The 22,015-nt window shown below is 44.6% G+C and overlaps 1 protein-coding gene across 1 annotated transcript; it reads right to left on the bottom strand.

Annotated features, from left to right (window-relative positions):
* Nucleotides 1–15,697: 15,697 nt before the first annotated feature.
* Nucleotides 15,698–21,530, bottom strand: LOC117850666 (GRF1-interacting factor 3). Its single transcript, XM_034732526.2, has 4 exons — nt 21,332–21,530; nt 19,950–20,026; nt 16,487–16,571; nt 15,698–16,412 (listed from the first exon to the last, which is right to left on the bottom strand). The coding sequence occupies exons 1-4, from the start codon at nt 21,410–21,412 to the stop codon at nt 16,095–16,097; spliced, it is 561 nt and encodes a 186-aa protein (XP_034588417.1). The 5' UTR covers nt 21,413–21,530; the 3' UTR covers nt 15,698–16,094.
* Nucleotides 21,531–22,015: the final 485 nt, after the last annotated feature.

The raw sequence follows: 22,015 nt of genomic DNA, 5'->3' as shown, positions 1-22,015 counted from the left end.
TGGACACGGACTATAGCTATAGCTTTGTACACTCTACAGAGGTTGTACAACTATACCCACACAGATGGAGCCTGAACGGTAGCAATCCGTCCAAACCCCACTTAACAGCCGGAGCCCTAGTAAGTGGATAGTTCTCTCCTATTTCCTCGAGTCTGGAACCATCCTCAACTGTAGGGCACGCTGTCACCAGTGAGGACCTCAAAGCTGTGAAACCTACCCACGCCGGGGTGCAGTCTGGTTAGAGCAGGCCAATACCTCGAACTCCTTACACGATCCTCCAATCCGCCTACAGGCAGAGCACTATCCACTACTAGTCTCGGACCGAACCCCGCCCATAACATAAGCGAGCGGTAAGTACGAAAGTAGCTATTGTGACTGGTGGTAAACTGACTCAGTCCTTAAGCGACTGAGAGCGAGCACTCTACCAACAAGTATGTGCCAAAGCATCTGCAACATAAAAGTACGCCACCTGCTCCTCAGTAACAAACAAGGTACCCGCCATAGATACGGGGTACAGAGAGAGTCCGGAAAGCTCTCTCCCAGTAAGGCACTCCTTAGTACCATCCATGGCTCGCTCCCGCCAAAGCACATCAAGGAATCACACTCACCCAAAACACACGTGAGAGTGTTCAAGGAATCCCATCACCAAATCCATGGCAAAAGCCCATCCATAACTCAAAAGCATGTATATGGATATATGAGCGGTGGACTAGCTAGGGGTCTGTATCTAGTCCCACAAAGGTAGGTAAACAAGGATAACAGGATAAAAAATTATCAAGGCATGGCTAAAAACATTGGCTATGCAATTCATCATCATCAATAATATAAATAAAATGCTAGAAACTAAGCATGCATAGGATCTATATGATTGGGAGTGACATGACACTTTATCCGTAGTCGATTGGATCCTCCTCGGCGTAGTCAGGGTCTTGAGGGTCTTCCTGGTCATAGCTCGGGTATGAACAGAATGAGATACGATGAAACGTAAATTAAATGGATTACATATAGGCAAAAACTCCAAGAAAGCTAAATTTAGAAGATCCAAATAACACCAAACTAGCTACAAACAGCACGTGCTTGATTTTACGAGTTTAATGCAACTGGTTTCTTATTTTTCGGAGTTAATGAATTAGTTATGATTTTTTTAAGATTAAAGAATTTATTTAATTATTTAACAATTTTAGAAAACATTTATTAAAAATGGGGACACGTGTCAGCAACCAATTGGGCCACGTGGCAGCACAAGGGCGTGCCACATGTCCTGCTGACATCAGTGTTGACACAGCCAACGGTGGGCCTCACCGAGATAGTGGCCCCCACGGGTCAGCTTGTCAGTGGGCCCCACAGATGGGCCCGGGCTTGACACGCCAGTGCCATGTGGCATGCGACCTGCGTGGCCTCACCATGTGGTGCCTGCGTGGTAGTCACGTGGGCCACGCTGGCGGTGCGTCACAACACGGCATGGCGCAGCGTGGGCAAGCACAGGTGGCTGATGGTGCACGGTGACCACACCCACGACGTCGCGGCACGGTGCGAGGCTAGAGCGCAGTGGCGAACGGCACAAGCGGGCAGGCGAACACGCGTGGCGTGCAGCCGGCACTCATCCCCCGGCCTTGCACCCGTAGGCGCGCAGTGCAGGCGAGTGTGTGCACACGGTTACGGGGTTGCCCCCAGCCACAGCACAGTGCGGCAGCACACGGCCCTGGTGGCCGGTGGCGAGCTAGGCAGCGGCGGTGGTCTACGTTATGGCTACGGCTAGGGAAGAAAGAGGAAGAAGGGGAAGGTAAGCTCACGGAGGCTAAGGCGAAGGCGGCGGCGAACAGGCGGCGGCGCTCAGGCGACTCCGGCTTCATGGGCAGCGGCGCTTAGGCGGCTCCGACTTCACGGGCAGCGGCGCTCGGGCAGCGGCGGCTTCGAGCTCCCGGGCAGCCTCCCTTCTTCCCTTCCTCTTTCCCTTCTCTCCTTCCCCACAGCCCTCTTCTACTCCTCCCTCTCCTCCTTCTCCTTCCTTTCTCCTCCTACTCTCGGTTAGACGGCAGTGGCTTCGGGCGTAGCCTGGTGGCTTGGGATGGCTAGCAGGAGGGCGTCGGGTCCTATTTATGGGTACGGCAATGCGATAGAGGGGCAAGGCTGGCGTCGGCCGTCCATCTCCGACGTCCGTGCCGCGGGGCGGCATGGCGCATATCCGGCGGTTGAAGCTAGGGTTGGAGGGGCGGGGGCGAGTGTACGGTGGTCTTTCTCCTTCGGCGGAAGCTCCTGGAAGGGTCACGGGCGCTCCCCCAGCTGGTTAGTGCATGCCAGCGCGGCATCCCCATCCGCCCGAGGGCGCACGCGCCGGGCGCGTGCGGTACGGCACGAGGAAGATGATGAATAGGGCAAAGCGAGCTGACAGGCGGGGCCGGCTGGTCGGTGGGGGTGAAGGCGGTCTCAGGCGAGCGAATGAGCGCGCGTGGCTGGGCTGAGCAACGGCCCGCTGGGTTGGCTGCTGAGCAGCGCGGTGTGGGCGGCGGCCTGCTGGGCTAGGGCGAGGCGCGGGCGAGCTGGGCCGACGTGTGGCCAGGCAACCGGTTGGGCTGGGCTCGACTGAAGGCGGGCCGGTTGGGTTAGGAGGGTTAACGGGCCGGCGGTTAGGTTAGGTTAGGTTAGTTTGTTTAGGTTTTGGTTTTGGTTTTTTTTAGCTAGAGATTTAGTTTGAATTTTGAATTGAATTCAAAATTCAAACAAACACTCAAACATGAAATCCAAATGAAATCCAAAACGATCCAACTCAATCCACACAAAGTTTAAATGGAATTTGAGGATGAGGAGAGAATTAGCTAACATTTTCAAATGAGCACACAATTCAAACAAAAAGTTTTAATTTTTTGCAAAATTTCACTTAAATAAAAATTATAAATTTTTGGAATATTACAATGTGTGTGCCGCGCCACTCCACCCGCTTTGCACAGCTCGCGGTGTGCTGTCTGTCTGTGGAGAGGATCTGGCCAAGCGTGTCTGCGTGTGGAGGACTTCATGAGAGTCATTGTTATCTGTGAAAAAGCTTGACATGAATGATGATGGAGTGAATGGAGGGGGTGGAGCTCGTGGAAGCGGTGGGACACAAGGGAGCAGCAGGTGAGCTCCTTAAAGTCACTGATGCGGGGTTTTTTTTTTTAGTAATAAGTCACTGATGCGGTTGAAGACAACGAGGAGGAGCACCTGCCCACTTACTGATGGGTCCCACATGTCAGTCCACCTCAATGTGCCAATATAGCAAAACCACTGTACCAAACCATCTCAGGGGGTTATTTAGACTTTTTCCTGTACACATTCAACTTCAAGGGGTGCCTTTGTTTTTATAAAAGTATATGAAGAGTTTTGCCTTGTAGAAAGGTTGCACCGCTAACTTGAACCTACATTATTTGTTGCAACATTCTCCAAGATATTTTTCTGTCAAATCACTGACAATGTATCATACATATATTTCTTGTACGAAAGACTAAACAGGGTACAATCATCCAGTGAGTTTTATTTCAACACGTAGTGGAACAGATTTCCATTGTAAAGGCACAATGCTTCTCGCAGTGCCCTTCAATAATTCAGATTTTTGGAGTTGGTACCAGAATTTGAAGTGCAGCACCTATTAGAAGTTAATTTGCTTCACGGGTGGACCTGTTTTTGTGAACATGCATGATAGTATTCCATTTTTCTGCTTTGCCAGATTGAGATATGTTATTGTCGATCCATGGTGGACTTGCACGCTAACAGAGTAGCGCAGAAGTAGTTATCAAGTTAACACTGAAGATCTGAAAGGTTGCATTCTTCATTGTTGCAAATTCACGTCTGTGCTCGTCCCCAAGACTTTTGTTCATAGCATTCATTTCTCTGCAATGATATCCCATGTTTTCGGTGCTTGGGCCATCCCTATTCCAGAGCCAGGGAAAGGACGTGTTTTCTTTAAGAATAATGAATTCATTTGTTTCTCGGGCTATGTAATTAATTTTTTCCATGTGAAACAAGTATATCACACAACTTAATTACCAACCCACACATGTCATCTCTGTATGTTCTCAACACCTCCCAACCCTGTGCTATGCGTATGACGGTGTACAAGACTCCCCAGCAGGTACATGAGTATTTAGCAAGTTGCAGTGAGTTTATAGAGGAACCTCTCCAAATACCACATCTCAATAGTCTTGTATACATCTCAAAATAAGGGAATATAATCGCAACCAAGTGCATCTTTGCACGTAACTCCTAGTTTGATCAAGCACCAACTGCAAATACATGGCCTATGCTTGGCATGTACACAACTGTGAATGTAGCTAAAACTTTGCGATCTGACTAAGTACACTGCCCAGCTAACCAGTGGTGCCATCCTCGATTCGAAGATGATAAAAATATGTCAAACATTTCAATTGTGGCCACTGACTGTTGATACATGGCAATAGCTCTTATTGTTAACTGGCTATACGAGTGTACGACATAAGATTGTCTATGCACTGAAAACGTATGATGCGCTAAGTGAACGGTGTGATGCTTCAAGAGAAAGCAAATATCGTAATTTTCATTCATCTCCGTTATCTAAAATTGGCGTCCACATCACATACGGAGTCCGATTTCGACGGTCTATATATGCATGGAAAGGTGAGAGAACACACTTTCCAATGGCACCAGTCTTAGGTTAAAATTCCTTCAAGTCAACTGGGATAGTAGAAGTTGTCGAATTTCTAGTCTGGCAGTCCAACTTGGGGTACCCAAATGGTTGATTTGTAGGCTGAGGCGATCGAAAAATCATGAACTTGACGGTAACACAGGGACACAAGACACGGATATTTATATATAGGTTCGGGCCGTCAGTATAGCGTAATACTCTATGTCATGTTTGGAGATTGTATTGCGCCCTGCACTCGGGTGGTTTAGGGTTTGAATTGTGGATAAGTCGTGCATGGATGGCGATGATGGGATCCAATGTCCTCCTAGAGTTACCTTGCCTCCCCTTATATACTCCAAGGGGTGGGGTTACATGGCAAGTCCCCTAGTCGATTACTATAGATGAGATCTAATCGGATGACAACTGCACGTGGGGAGCCTATCTTCTATCTTCGTTATTAAGTCAGGCCGACCCATTAGTGGTTGGTTGGATCCTCCATGAGTGTACCTGAATGTCTATCTCCATCACAAGTGGATGGACAAAATTAGCCTAGGTGTTGCGCGATCTTTTATCGAGCCTCAGGCCTTGTAATTTTGCTTAGGACCCAGGCCCAAGTTGTTGTGCGCCCTCACCAGGAGGAGAACACACCAAGGGTGCCCTAGGTCATCCTCCCCCTTAGCCACCTCCTCTTTGCTATATAAACTTAATAGCTACCGCTCAAGATGCTTGGGTTTTGCTTAGATTCAATTTCTCATTGCACAGTCGCCATACATCGGTTTGTGACACTCCAATTTCATGTGCTTAATTCAAGGTTTTCTGCAATTTTTTCATTCTTCCTTGCTCTTGCTTGTGGCGAGGTCAACCGAGTAGCGCATGGTTGATAAATAGAGGAGAAGTGGTGCTTCAATTGCGGTGTTTGGATCTTACTTATCATAAAGTATAGCTACTCCACCAAATTGAGAGTATTCCATACCTGATGGAAGATCGGGTAACCAATTTCCATCAGATAAACTTCTTGTCCAAAAGATGCTGGAATTGTACTCTGTTGTTGTATAGTATGTACTCGTAAGAAAATGTGTAAAAAAAACTGCCATCATCTGCATTTTTTAGTTTACAGGGATTAGGACGCTATATGTATAACTGTGTAAATGTCCAATTTGTCACGGAGTTCCGCTATTAACACAGGTATGTTTAAGATTATCACGAGTGATCATGGATGAAACTCAAAAAGAACAGGAATACACACAGATAACACAAGGTGACTGTATACTATTATAAATTAACCATCTTACATTGACAAGTGCAATTAATTATACGAGGTCAGCCCAGCAGGCCTGCAGGTCCAACGAGGTATGGTTTTAAGGTTTTAATTATTCCGGCTGGTTAGTTAATGCTGTTCCCTGGTTGAGCTACTTGTTCAGTAGTTTTACTTGCTATAATCCTTATTAATCCCTGTTAATTAATCTCAGCATGCTTAGTTAAGATGGGTTTTAATAGTGGTTAAGCTTAATCTTCATTTGTGCAAGCTCGTTTTGCTAGGCTTTGCTAGGCTTTCACTTAGCTAGCATTTCTAATCGTTCCTCAGGTGAGCTTGTCACAAGTTGACTTCATCTTTGATGATCAAAAGCGTGGTGTCTTGGGGTGGTAATTGGGATATACCTTGTTCTCAGAGTAAACTTTAAAAGCTCTCGGTCAAACCCCTCTGATCGCCATTCCAATCCTTCGAACTAAAATTTTAGAGTAATGCATGATTAAAGAAACTTTAGTGGTATAGCGGGAGCTTCCTCAGGAGTCCAATTATATTTATTTCTTGAGCTGCGTATTCCCAACACCTCCCAGCTCTGCAAGTCAGACCAACGACAACAGAAGCTTCTCAGTTCTCCCCACTATGCACCACTGCTAGCAAGGTTGGTCTCTACTGCATATGATAGAAACTATTTATCATAAGCATAACAAGTCTAAGAGCTTCATATTTATCTCCATCTATGTATAGAAAGCCAAATTTCGTTATCAGATTCTCTGAAGCAATTTCATCTTTTTTAAGACAATGGATAAATACTTCGGTTTCAACCTTCTCAAAGAAGAGGATCAGCCTACTATTATTACAAGTAGTAGCACTGGTTATACCAACAAGCTTGAAAAAAAGACACAAAGATGACTCAAAACTAATTCACAACTAAAAGACTATCGTTCTCACTTTGCTACAACTTAGCCTAAGATCGGAGCCAATACGTGCCCCTGAACAGTACCTGCAAAAAAGTTTTTGTCGACATTTGTCAAAAACAACCTCATTTCGAGACATGAAGAGAATGTGTCATTCATGATTCTTAGTGAAGAAATATCACATACTATATGTATCACACGCTATAGAAATTTGGCATACCAACAATAGAGGGAAAAATGATTAATCGATTCCTCACATTATCCATCTCCGTTCCAATTCCTCCTAGTCTTTTGTTAGAATAGCCCCTTTCTTTAAATACCACATGAAAATCTTAATTTTCAATGTAATCTCATATGCCATATTTTTTGTGTAACTCTAACTCCGAAAATGATGAGATGCTCATAGATTTCGTAGTAAAGATTCCATTTTTATGTAAAGACAAGATAAAAACATATGTCCCTTCGTTAAGGTTAACTTGAACTATTCTAGCTAAAAGGTTGTGCCATTCTAATAGCACATGGTTCTCTTCACTGTCTAGTGGCACATGCCGCTCATGGTTCTCTTCAGAAGTTTCAACACGAAGACTATCCACTCTGTTTGTGAAGCAGTGTGAACCGATGAGTAAGGGCAAGTCCTGCAGCACTAGTCACTACAGCTCCATCCATCTCTTATGCACGAAAATATTGTTAATCTCGATTCTATTTGACTTCAGCTCTGCTTCAGAATTTATCCTTGGAACTATACTCAGTTCACAAACTGCCCGGGAATAATAGCTGCAGAGAGCAATCTTAGAAAAAAGAAGATCTGGCAACCTAAAATGCTACTTTAAGTTCGTCAAGATCAGTTGGCCAACCCACTTTCATAATGGAGTTCAAATTACAGTTTTGCAGAAAAAGACGAAAGAAAAAACTAAGCCCCAAGCAGCATTCGTTCCTTATAGGTGAGCGTCTGTTTTACTCAAGACTAATCTTAGGACATGCTACATGTTGACCTATAATAGGAAGCAGAAAATTGTTAACGATTGCTTCTTTCAGATGGGTCATTTCAGTTTGCAATAATAATTTTTTATAACGAAATGCAGCAACTCGTACCAAAATAATTTGTTTCACTTATGAATATATCGTTATAGAACTAGTGTTACAGTTATCAAATATATGATAGACGGGAAGCCTAATACCCATTCTCTGTTTTGAAGAAATATTTTCACATGAATTTGGCAGATGTTGCTCAGGATATTTAGTCCTTGTTTCTTAAAGCATCAAAGTCACCTTAAGCCTAACTGGAAGGACAAGCAAAGTATGAAGAATGTCAGAATAATTTTAAAAGACTTCATCAATCTTGTTTTTCGATGTTTTTGATAATCACGATAGAACCATGGCACTCCTTTTTTATTGCTCCTACATGCAAAAACCATGGAATTGAAGCAAAGTTGTTTTTTATATTGTCAATGTATTACCTAGAGATGCAAATTCATAATAGACAAATCCTCTACTCAAATCAAGGTTTTTTCTAGAACTTTTTATGATAGAGAGGCTGGAAATCTATTGGAAAAATCTTTAATTCAAAATCGGATTAGATTTTGCACCTTGCACCAGGAACAAGAAACATTCAAGAATATTACAGCCTATTGAAACGACGGAAACCATGACGATGGCAGGGCATAAGCTAGTACAAAGAAGGTACCACCTTAGCTACCCTGCAACCACCCAAGATCATAGCATGTTGGCCCAATGCTTTCGCTGCAGATGTCTTTCTCGACAAACAAGTGTTCCTGATACCTCCCATGTCGATATGCGTACAAGCATACATGAACGCATTTATTCAAAAAAAACAATGAAGCCCGGAGAACAACGCTTCTCTCGACTTCTGCAGTGAGATCCAAATGATGATAGCTACTACTAGATTGAGGTTCCAAAGCGACCTCGGTCCTTATATTTTACCAGTTGAATGAACAAAACTACCCAAACCTAACAGTACAGTTTTCTTCCCAAATTTTTGTAACTTGGCACATGGTACAAAATTTAATGTCCAACTGATTGACACAACTATCTTTAACCATAGTGTTGAGAGAATGTGATAAAGTTATAGAAAGATTAACAAGCATAATAGCTAGAAAGTTGTGAGGTGATGGGGTGTGCTGTTCTCATAAACCATCTTGACTGCATTTCTCACTTATCACAGCACCTGCATCTTCTGATGTAATCATTAATGAGTAAGTTACATCATTGTATTTTGTGGAAACTGAATTATTTTTTTATTTCTTTTCACTCCTACATAAAAAATCATAGAAGCAAAATATGCTTGTTTGATATTGATCAATTATTCAGGGGGGTGCAAAGCATGTATAGTAAAATATATCTATTCAAATAAAGGCTTTTCATGAACTTCTACGGTAGAGTGGCTGCGATTCCGAAGGAAAAAATATTTAATTATTCAGAATAGGACCCGATTTTGCATCTTGCACCAGGACTCCAGGAGCAAGAAACTCTGAAGAATATTACAGTTTGTCCAAACGACGGAAGCATGAAAATGGCAGCGCATAAGCTAGTACCACCTTAGCTATGGTGCGACAACCGAAGATCATAACACATTGCTCAATGTTTTTCGCTGAACTACTGCTGCAGGATGTCTTTCTCGGCAAACAAGTGTTCCTGATACCACCCATGCATGTTAATATGCATACAAGTATACATGAACTCATTTACCGACAAAAAACTAATGAAGCCATGGAGAACAAGAACAAGGTCTCTCTCGACTTATGCTGAGATCGAAACAGTAATAACTCCTACTAGACTGACAGGTTCCAAACCTAACAGTATGGTTTCCCTCCCAATTTTATTGCAACTTGGCACATGGTACACATGTTAATGTCCAACTGACAGATACTACTATCTTTAACGCTTGGTGTCGAGAGAATGTGACAAAGATTACCGAAAATTTGTAAGTAAGCTCACCCAAAGCATAGCCAGAAAGTGGTGGTGGGGGGTGCGTTGTGTTCTAATAAACCATCTTGGCTGCATTTAGTTTCAGTGAACAAGTTGTTACCACAACACTGCATCTTAGTTCTGGTGTAATCGGGTAATGAATAAGTTATATCACTATTTTGTGGAAACTGACTTATTTGTTTCTAAACTGCTACATTCATTCCCCAGCATAATAATAAAATACTGACAAAGAATGTAAACAGAATAGTATCCAAATAGACATTTCATACATGCATGAACAGAGGTTCTACTGCATTGCCTCCACTGACGGGAACTTCTTATCACTGGGTTGGTACTTTGAAGTGATATTTACTTAAATGTGCTAAGTATGGGGTAAAAAAACCATGAAACTGTTTTCTCCATTCGGTTTTCGTTAAGCAGTGAGGCCAATTCCTTTAGTTCACACTTAACATACAACACGAAAGGCAGAAACATAATTTGAATGGGTTCACCGATGTCAAAGGATTCCAACATCTCAGAAGCATGACAGTTTTTTTTTAAACCAAGGCAAACGGCAAAAGCCACGCTGCAACCTCAACCTGCGATCCCACTGGAAGCTTCAGTTCAGAACGTATTCCAATAGCACCGGGCGAGGCGAATAAACTAAGTATCAGTTCAGAACGTATTCTAGACATTGGCTAGTGGACCTATATGTGTTCCGGATACCTCCTATGCCCGAAATACAAACGAGGGTACGGTGTATATATTCTGACCTCTCTTTACCAAACAGCAATAGAGCCATTGAGACAGCGGCTTTCCCTTTACTAGCACTGCAACATCCAAAGCTCATTATTTATATGCATTATATTTCACCAATAATTATTATGAGTACATGGCACAAATCTCTGAAGAATAACTATACACGTACGGCTGTATCTGTCCGACCCATGTACGACGTATAGAAACATGTGTGCTGCCTGGTCTGACGAAAACGACCTCAATTTTCCATAGCAATTTCACTAATTTAGCACATGGCTTCCCCATCCTCCCCCATAATAGGGTTCCATCAGCAGCTTTGCTCCGGTGTGCTAGTAGGACATCGAAAAGCTTCTTCAAAATGATAAGTATCAAATACTAGAGCGGAAAACTCTCTGTAGTTTTGAATCAACAAAATTCTAGTAAGTTAGTTTGGTACCCATTCTTGAAATGGCATGCCATTTCAGTTTTATTCTAAGTCAAACTGCTCTTACTTTTATCCAAGTTTATAGCTAGAAAAGTACACCAATATCTTCAGTGTTAAATTAGGATAGTTAAATCTATACCTAATATTAAAGTGTGGTTGTTTCTCCCTACCATCGTGGTTGTTTTGCAAAAAAAATTCCTTAACTTTTTCGTAATCAATCCGCAGTCCTTGGAATATGTCTTGACGATTTTACAAAAAGGTCCCCAAACTTTACTCCACAATTGTGTAGGTGGAGGCGCCCGCGCCGACCGGCCTCGACGCCGGAGTCAGGGCCACCCGCGCCGGACGCCGGACACCGCCGAGGTCGGGGCCGGGGTGGCCGCTACGCCTGCTGCCGGCTGCCTCTGCCACCGGGGTCGAGGTAACCGCCGCGTCTGCTGCCTCCGCCGTCGGGCTTGGGCCGAGGTGGCCGCACCAGCCGCCGGGGCTCCTCCGCGGGGGCGCATCGGAGAGGTGGGAGAGAGGAGAGAGAGGAGATAGGGTCGGGAGAGAGAGGAGAGGTGGGAGAGAAGAGAGAGGGAGGGAGGAGATAAGGTTGGCTGGTTGAGCGCCTCGCCTCCTCCCCACGGCCGCACCTCCCCCCGTCCCCCATCCGCCGCCACACCGAGCCTCCTCCGGACACCCAACGCCGTCGCAAACCCTGACAGGCGCGAACCCTGCCTGGCCTTCCCTCCATGCCAGAGCGATAGGACGACTCTGCTGTGCCAGCGACACCGCCGCCGCCGCTGCGGAAGACGGATCCACAGAGGAGCCATATGCACCCACGTGTGGCCCCAAGGAGCGGCGACGGAGGTGGGCAACGCGCGATTTGGCCGGAGGCGAAGGTGGGCAACGCGCGATCTGGCCGGCGGTGGTGGTACGCAGCGCGCAATCCAGCCACCGGCAGCGACCGTGAATGTCCTGGTCGACCTCCCAATCCACTCTTTGCAGACCTGTGCTCGAGCCGAGCCATCGCCAACGTCCGGATCCGGGCGGCGTGACGTGGATCCGGCGGACGTGTGGTGTGAGGGCGGCCATGGCATCCTCGCCGGTCAAGTTCTTCTTGATGCTACCGGGAGCTGAAGCAGCTGGCAGCGTTGTCGTGGCAGGATAGGCGCTCCCTCTCCCACTCGTCGCACCTCACCCTGGACGAGAGCTTTGCAAACAAGGCGCATGGGGAGCAGGTCGTCGCCGGGTGGCCAGCCTAAATCTCCTCCATTGCCGGCGCGGCCATCGACGGCAGTGATGGAAGGCCCGCCCAGGCGTCGGCGGTCGTCTGCCCCACATCGATCCGGCCACGCTCGCCACACCTGAGGATATCCGCTACACCGCCATGAAGCTCGCTAAGGCATCAGTGCCAGCAAGGCAGCAGGACGCTGTTGCCTGTGTTTGCTGCTCTGTGCTTGCCACCTATCGAAACAGCCACACTCACCACGACGAGGCAATTTTGCTGCCTGTCAATCTGGTCATTCTCGAGACACCCAAGGTGATTTGCTGTGCTTGATGCTCTATCCTTCTAATGCTTGCACTTTAAGTGTTCGATGAAATGTCACTTCAAGCTGATAAATCATTCTTTCAGTCTATGGGCCTGTTTGTATACGCTTTTCTGGAACTCGCTTGCCTGTTTGTATACGCTTTTCTGGAACTCGCTTATCTGGCAAGCAAGCTTATCTGGTAAGCCTGCTGCCTGGAGAATCTGCTGTCTGAATAAGCAGGGTGTTTGGCAATCCTGATTATTTTGTGTCGATTGTCTGTCCTGGTTGGTAAATTGACCTGAATGCCCCTAAGGCTGATAATAGCTCATTTTTATTGTGAATCTGAGGAGAAGACAATAATTCTAATACCTTTGGAGTTTGTTAAATAGAAATTACATTACAATAAATTCATACGATAGATCGGTCTAGTATGGAAACATCCATCATGGGTACAACAACGAATCACGAAACGGCGAGGTGATCCACTTGACCCGACCGGCGACTTGGGATTTCCCTCTCCCATTTGGCCATTTTCCACTAGTCTGCTGCCCCCAAACCACACGCATAAAGCACCTCTGCGCTGCCATGGCGGAAAATCGCAACCTCGCGCCGACCTGGGTCACCATGGCCGGCTTCGGCTTCCTCACGCTCAACTCCGGCCTCGCCATCTACAGCGCCAGGGGCGACCCCGCCTCCGTCCTCTTCGTCGTCGGCTCGTACCTCGCCCTGCTCCTCCTCTTCCGCTGCCTCCGCGCCTACGAGCGTGCGCCGCCCGGGTCTCCGGAGAAGGGGCGGGCGAGGCGCGCCGTGTGGCCGCTCACCACGCTGCTCACGGCGGCGTTCTCATCTCCATGAGCTGGAGCTGGACATCCCTCAACACTTCAGTCCTGGCGACAGGCGCCTCACGGGCGGCCGGCGGCAGGGACCAACGCAGCACAGGCGGCCGGCAGCGGGGGCCCAGCGCAGGCGGGCCGGGCTGCCGGCGGCGGAGCCTAGCGCAGCACGGGCGGCCGGCCGCGGGGGCCTAGCGCAGGCGGCACGGGCGGCCGGCGTTGGGGGCCGAGCGCAGCACGAGCGGCCGGCGGCGGGGGCCAAGCAAGGGCGGCACGGGCGGCCGGCGGCGGGATCCGAGCCCGGGCGGCGCGACCGGAGGCGGGGCCCGAGCCCAGGCGGCAGGGGCGTCCGGCGGCGGGGGCCGAGCCCGGCGGTGGTGATCTGGAAGCGACCCGAGCGGCGGCGGCGGCGGCGGCGGGATCTGGAGCGGACGGGTGTGGCGGCGGTTGCGGGAGGCTCGGTGGCGTCGGTGGCCGAGGGTACTGCGGAAAAACGGTCCGCTTGCCCCAGAAGCGTACCCAGAGCCGCGTACGAGATAAGCGGCCTGCTAGTTCAATTCCAGATTTTCCACTAAGCGGCTTACGTGACAAGCGGGGAATAAGCGAGGCGTTTGGGTGGGTTTATCGCTTATTTTCACCAATAAGCGGGAAATAAGCGACTCCAAACAGGCCTTATGCCATTGCCTTTGTTACCATATTTCTATGCTGTTGCCTTCTCTGCTAGAATAAGTGCTGAGCCATTTCAAAGAATTTGTATATGCTTCGAAGACAACTTTTCAGGTTTCATCCAATAGAGGTTAGAGGCCCTAACAGATTTTGACTTGTGCAACCTATCTGGCTAGCTTCTTAAATTTCTCTCTGAACTGTTTATTTTTTTACAAGGATCAATTTCCTGCTAACTATTCAAACTAGTTAAGCTTATCTATTTTGTTTAAGTATAATATCAGAGAGTATGAGGTTTGTAATCTTGTGACCAGACCTTCTTCTGAAGTCATACTTGATGTACATTCTAGCTGGGCTTGGTTCCGTGAAACTTAATACTTACCGCGGCTATAGGGGGAATTAGGACTGATAATGCTTAGGATGATTAATTCTAACAAAAACATTAATCGTATCGGTATAACTGATATGCACTTCTGTGGTGTTGGGCTTGCTTTACTGTGTTGATCATATTTGATTAGATCTTGAGCTTATCCTACACAAAGACTAGGCTAAACATATATACAAGGTGAACGGAACTTTGAATGGTACGATTTTTTCAATCCCTACTATATATTCCTAAGTGTTATATATATGGATATATCTATCTTTGTTGATGATAGACTAGCCTTTTATATTCGCTGACTCTTGAAGTCTATGGTGCATTGCATACTAGCATTCAACCTGCTCTGCTTTTTTCTGTGCAGATTCGTCAGGCGCTCAACCTTGCTCTTTTTTAGCCTAGCATTACTCTTAGATTTAATACTTGCATCTTTGTCTGAAACGAGTTGTGCTCCAGTCTTTGATCTAAAGTTTTTTCTTTCCTTTACCTACCTAACTCTGTCCTTTTATTTTTACATAGTCACTTCTCTTGTATTCTACTATGGCAAATCTGTTTCTTCTATGAACTTATAACACATTTTTGGACTACTAAACGATCTCGAATGAAAAAGCTGTCAATTACAAAGTTTAAGATCTCATCAAGCTCTACAATTTTGATATAAAGTTTGTATTCATCCGAGATCGTATGCAAAAGTTTGTATTAAAAAAATACAGCCTTCAAACTTAATCATTCCCATCCTTACCTTTGTTTCTATTTACGGAGCCCAGCAACGGTTGCGCCATCATCGTCATCATACATCTTGACACCGCTCCCATCATAGGTCACCTTCTACCGCGGCAATGGGAAACAGCGGTAAGTGACTCAGAGCTGTGCCTACCCTCGCTTCCATCGGAACGCACAAGTTCCATGTGTGGATCCCATGTAATAAGTAGATGGCATCAAACCACCCACAAATATCTTCTACTACTATACTTGTAAAGAGAGGACTACTAGGAACAACACACCAACGTATTATGAAGTGAAGTCAACGTATTGTGAAGCGAAGCCAACATATTAGGAACAAGCTAATAATAACGTGAGAGCAAGTAAGAACCCATAGCAACGTACGAACATTTCTGCTAAGAACTCGTAGTAACGCACGGACATTTCTGCTAGTCCACCGCCGTAATGTCTTGATAATACATTATTTAGTATTATATAGATGCTAATATACATTTTGGAACACGGGAGTGCATACAAGTCCCAAGTATGTAGGCTTCCTAGTTGATATTCTGTTCAGTAATAATCGCTTCAGGCAGGCCTTAGAGAACAGAACAGGAAAATAATGACTCAATCAAGAGGCATGATTAAAGAAATGCAGGTAAATTTCAAACTCTAGGAAACTTTGAGACTCTAGATCACAGATTCACAGCACAAGGGGAACTCGGGCAGTTTCTGTTTTGCAGATCAACTTTCGTCTAACATAATTCGTAACTGAATTCAACTACCTGAAGAGATGAAAGTTTTATAACAACTCGTAACTGAACCCAGCTCCTGAAGACAATATTCTGGCAGATAGCTACCAGCCTACGACAGTACAGCGTGATAACAGCAAGCAAATAAGGGTCACAACAATCTACGTCTGTTCTACAGACTGACAACAGAGGGAAAACGTGACAACTACTGATCATCATCCATGCGAAGATCGCGGCCACTTATCATTGAAGGGCACAGGAATGATCCTCTCTTCGTTCATCGGTAGTATACATGCATATTTCGCGGCCTAGAACGCTAGCTCGTAAGTTTTGTAGGACTTCAAAGCCTAGTCGCTCCCACCATCATTATCTCCACCAGTGCTCCTGTGGCTCTCAGTTCCAGAAGGCTCCGAGGCGGCGCCACCAGCATCTAGCTTGCTCACTGCTGCTGGTGTCTGAGTTTGATGAACCTGCAGGCCCTGAGGCATGCCATTGACCATGCCAGGCCTCCCAACCATTTGGCCACTGAAATTTAGCAACTGGGCCTGCTGCTGCTGCAGTTGCTGCTCCTGCATCTGCTGTGGTGTCAAAGGTGTCCTCGGAGGGAACATAGGAACCTGTGACATGTATTGCCCTACCCCAGGTGATGCACCAGGTGGCGCCATCTGTTTGCAAAAATTGGCATGAGAGTAAAGAGCACAAAGGATATGTGCACAGCTAGGTCTGGTAAAAGACAAACCTGAGGGCGGCTTACAGCAGTCTGTGGCTGGGCATCTGCGATTGCAGCAAGATACAAGAGATTCTTCTGAAGCTGTGTTTGATACCTGAAAGTTTCGTGGAAAATAAATTTACTATTAAACAGCATCCATTTCAGTACAGTTGTAGTCATATTTACATAACAAGAAAGTGCTTGAGTGAGAACTTGTTAGATGCATTTACATACTAAATGTATATAACAGAAAGTAGATTAGAAAAACTCTCACACATGCTTTGCCACAGCTAATAAGATAACGCTACCAATGGCACAACTATTGCAAGATGAAAAGTAATTACCTCCAGGAAACTGAAAACAAAATTGCAATGTGATTAGACATTGTGCTAATAATTCTGTCTATATGGCATACATGATACAGGGAAGGCATGCATGCTAGTAGCAATGATGCCACATTAGAGATTGTACAAGATATGCTCACAGAAATATGGTAATTGGCAGTGCAAAACGCCTAGACAGTCAAAGAGGAGCAATACTGTATTAATAATTACATGAACTTGATTTATTCAAAATAATTACATGAACTTGATTTATTCAAAATAATTACATGAACTTGATTTATTCAAAATAATTACATGAACTTGATTTATTCAAAATAATTACATGAACTTGATTTATTCAAAATGTATGTGTTTGCAGATTAGATTTTAGTTACAGCAAACTGTGTGCATCGCTATTTTGCTGGCAGAATTACACATGCTGAAGACGATGTTAGTTAAAAGCACGTATGCAAAGGAAATAATCCTCTGCTTAACATAAATCATAGAATTTGCATTTATTCTATTGCAGTGTCCTTGTGTGACTATTTATTTGTGAAGGGTGATTTGGTGAGACTTCAATTTTATTTGTGAAGGCTGATTTGGAAAGTTGAAAATTATTGTGCAAACTACCAAAAAGAGATGTCAGAGATGGAAACATCATACGACCATGGAGGGTATATTATATATATATATATATATATATATATATATATATATATATATATATATATATATATATAGGTTCTCAATAGCAGCATTGCGTATGCTCTGCAGAATATGTGTGATGCTTTTAGTGTTTCAGCCAAGGGCTTGGTCTGGCTTTTTTTTTTCCGTAGAAAGCAAAAGAGATCCCCTTGGCATACCAGCTTAAATAAACATGGTCTTTATATATAGGTTTTGTGTCATGCCTCTTTGAGAACTTATGGTTCTCAGCAAGTCTACAACACAACTCTACTAACCACCAGCCAACAAAAGCTCACAAAAACAAGCACATAGATGACAAAGTTTAGACCACATCACATTAAGCAAAACATCAACCCACACCAGGAGGCAACCTAGGTACAAAAGAGTGCTGCTAGTAAGAAGTTGAATGTTTTTATGGTTTCAGTACATGCCTTGCTACTTTGGTACAGCTAAAACGAAATATTGTCATGTGGCAACCCATCTAGATGCGTTATGGAATGCATAATGAATGATATGCTGTATCACACAATAATACTCCATAGCACATATGTTCTGTCAATCATTCATATTAATAATATCTATAGAATATAACAAAGGCTTTACATTAAAAAAATCAAGATTTTCAAGTGTAAAATATAATGGGGCATTCGTTAGGATTTTTTCAGAAAAAGCAATACCACAAATTGATAAAATCATTCTTGTCAGGTAATATAACTGCATCATCTTGAGTTTATGACAACAGAATATTAGTCAATTATGCATCCTACAATCCTATATGGTCATATTACTCGTACTCCCTCCGTCCCAAATTGTAGGTTGTTTTGGCTTTTCTAGATTCATAGTTTTTGCTATGCATCTAGACATAGAGTATATCTAAGTGCATAGAAAAATCTATGAATCTTAAAAAGTCAAAACGACCTATAATTTGGGACAGAGGGAGTAGTATACAATAATAGCCTTCCTTTGCCAGCATACAAGTTCATGTTCTATATTTTTGGTCTCTTTGCATATATGGTAGTTGCTTTGAGAACATATTCGTGCAATGTAGAAAACTAGGATATTCTTATTTCTATTATTAGCAATGAACATGTGAAGAGCCTCGCTTCAAAAAAGGCGCAGGTAATAACTCATCTTTCACAAAAGAATGCCAAGAGGAGCGCTGACTGTTTTATTAATGAAAGCAGTGACATTATAGGGGATACATGGTGCTGCTAAAATTCATTATAATGAGCTTATAAGTTCTTTTATGTGTAATGATTTTTGTATAATCCTTGATGTAATCTCTCATGCAGGGGTAGCGGAGGGAAAAGTGGAACTGGAGACATTATCGTCCCCACCACATGGCTGGACCTACAACATTGTATTTGTGATCAGTGGATAGCACTGGTCAGAACTCATCTTCTACATCTAGAACAGGAAGGTGCGAGCTATGCTTTTTCTTCCAAGGTGTGTGCTATTTTTTTTTCTATTTGTAATCATGAGCAGTAAGTGTCTCCTACTTTTCATCGATAAGGATAGATACACCATAGGAGGGACATAGGGTATCCATGGTTTATTTCCCAACTGAGGCTAGCCAGCAAGAATTTCACAGCCTGGCTGAACAAGGAAAGGAAAGGGTGTGGATTTTGGTTCATTAGCTATGTCAGCTCCCCCATCCCCTTTGTCCCAGTCCCATACATCTAAATTCAGACAGATCCAACTCCAGGCAAATACAACAGCCATGCCAGGCACGTCACCAGAGGGGAAGGGGTCGATTCACATAGCCAGAATTCAATTCGAGCTACCAGCCTTTGATTTTCATGATTTCCATGGCCAGGCACCATCCGGGAGGGAAAGAAATTGATTTAGCAGGGGAGCTCAATCCGAATATGAAGGACCTGGTTCGTACCTTGAGTTGATCGATCCAGCAGGGAGGACATCGATTAGGAAGGGATCATAAATTCAGCATATTGTCAATTAGGCAGGAGGTTGTCTTAGATGGGACAGCACAAGCTAGCATACCCATTTCCCCAAAAGAAAAAGCTAGCATACCTTACCCATGTGGGAGAGCCAATTTGGCTTGCCCACATGCGCAACGAAATTCTTGTGGAATCATGCAAGGTTGCCAGACAGCTAGTTTTTGGCAACCAAAAAAGTAGCCAGCAAGGGTACCAAATAAAACAATAGTTGATATGAGATATTCCTGGCTAAAAATGTAACATACATCGCTGCAGTTTTGAGTTTTTAGTTGCTCATTTTCCATTACATGACATAACAAAGTTACAACATACGCTATTACTAGCCCGTTATCGTATAACATATTAGTAACAAGAAATGTTTAGAATCAACAGACATCAGAGAAAGGTAACAATAAAAAGAATGCATGCTTATAACATAGTTCAATTAACGCGAGGATAAGCAACTAAACAGGAAACATCATCGTTTAGTTCAATGAACGATCATATCAAATAGAAAAACAAGAGAGCAAGATTGAACAAGTTACATACTGGGCACATTCTGCCAACTTTCCCAGGTTCTGATTTTCCAATATAGCCAAAATAAGCTGCTTATTCTCATCCAGATACTGCAGAAAGAAACAGGATCAATAAGGAAGGCTGGAAATTTGCAACAGACCATACACAAAATCGTTAAAAGGGCCAGTTATTCCCGAAAAAGGATAACGCGTTAACTGTGACATTGCAATATGATAGACAAGGCAGTTCTGTGAGAACACATGGACACTGTAAACCATCAGAGTATATTTATGAAACAATTGAATCCCCAAATAATAAGAGAACAAGAAACATATAGCTTGATGGTAGGTGTAAAGTGTTAAAGATAAGTTGGGTTCAAGGGTATGACAATGTTCTTGAAGGACAAATGCTTGGTCCTGTGGGCTACATAAAGACAGGACCATTGCTATGGTGGTTGAAACAGATCAGGTCCAAATTTAACAACGCTGGCAGTTTTCCTTTTTTAACTGAAGCCCAATATGAAGACTGAAAATAAGAATGATAACCCTCAACCATGAGATTTCCGAAAAGGAAGTCATATTGGGACTTCCCAGAAATGAATTACTGCTAATTACAGGTGGAAGGTAGGTCAATCATAAACTCATATCTCTACTATTACTTATTAAACTTCAGTTAAACCTGTCAAAATAAAATTGGAACATATAATCCACAACACTGTCATTGATTCTCTACATGGAGCTGATGCACCATGGAATTTTCCATCATAACACCAAGAAATTATAATACCAATGTGTGGGAACTAAATGCTTAAGAAAGGCAAATATGAGGTCAACGCCGTAGAGCACATATGGAAAACAAAGTCAGGTTCTGTTGGAAGCAATATGACATGAGGCTGTGCTCGAAGTAAGGATGCAAATCCCATTATTATCAAAATAATGCTATATTCAGAAGTTGCCAATCCCTGCTTTAATAATAGCTCCTATTATGAGATCAGCTCCTATTATGAGAACAGACCCATGGTCCACTTCTTTCTGTGGTAAACCTAGGTTAGCCGCAAGCATAATAAGGCAAATATATTATGAACCAAACATCTGGATTCATGTTCGACCGCAAGATCATAACACTAATACCCAATCGGTTAAAAGAAGTCAGCCTGCTTCAGACAAGCCAGTCAAATCCACCAATAAATCTTCCTTTTAAAAAAAAACAGCGTCTTTCCTAATCCACCAATCCAAATCACCATTAATCGATCCGAGCGCATACAGAACTAAACCCATCCGATTAAGGCCCCCAAAAGCATCCAATCTTTGACCCGAAAATGCTCCCCAAGAAACCCCGACACGAAGAGGGCGCGCGAACGAACCCGCACACCAAGAAACGGGTATTGGGGGGAAAGGGGTGGCGAAAGGAGGCACCTTTTGGATCTGCTCGGTGGTGATTCCGGCGGCCGGGGTCATCGCCGGCGGCTGCGGCTGCATGGGCATCGGTTGCTGCATCCCCTTCCCCCTTCGGCTGGCTGGCCGCTGGCTTTGGGCTCTTGGGGTGGGGTTTGGGTTTTTCGGGGGGTTTGGTCAATTTGGGGTTGGGGGCGGCCCGGGCTGGGGAGTAGAGTCAAACCGCAAAACAGACCACCGAGCCACGGATGAGATTTGTGGCCGCTGGAATCGCCGCTGCTCCCCTAATCACACAAATGAGGAACCTGACCATGTTAGCGCTGGGCATAATTGACCAACAAGAACCGATTTAACCGATAACCCAAAAACATCGGTCATTAGTTCGGCTCCAGAGTCGTTTTATACAATGCTGCGTAGGATTTTTGATGATGTGAAGGAGAGAGAAAGAGGCCGTTGTCATCCATGCCGGGATTCAGCCTCCAATGCGGCAACAGCACGCCGACTTCGCTGTCGATCATCTCGGCGACACGACGTGAGTCACTCGTGGTCCGTGATGCCCAGCTTCATCACCATCTCCGTGGCCATGCTCGACGTCGTGTCCGCATCGTTGTCGAAGGGGAAGTACATGGATAAGCAACGAAGCAATTGTGGGAACCTAGGATGAGTTCATTTATGCCTTCCTATCGGCTCAACTCCAGCACTAGT

Source organism: Setaria viridis, chromosome 3, assembly GCF_005286985.2.
Source record: "Setaria viridis chromosome 3, Setaria_viridis_v4.0, whole genome shotgun sequence".
In the NCBI taxonomy this organism is placed as follows: domain Eukaryota; kingdom Viridiplantae; phylum Streptophyta; class Magnoliopsida; order Poales; family Poaceae; genus Setaria; species Setaria viridis.
Note: the sequence above shows the minus strand (reverse complement) of the source record. Positions and strands in the feature narration are given on the sequence as shown.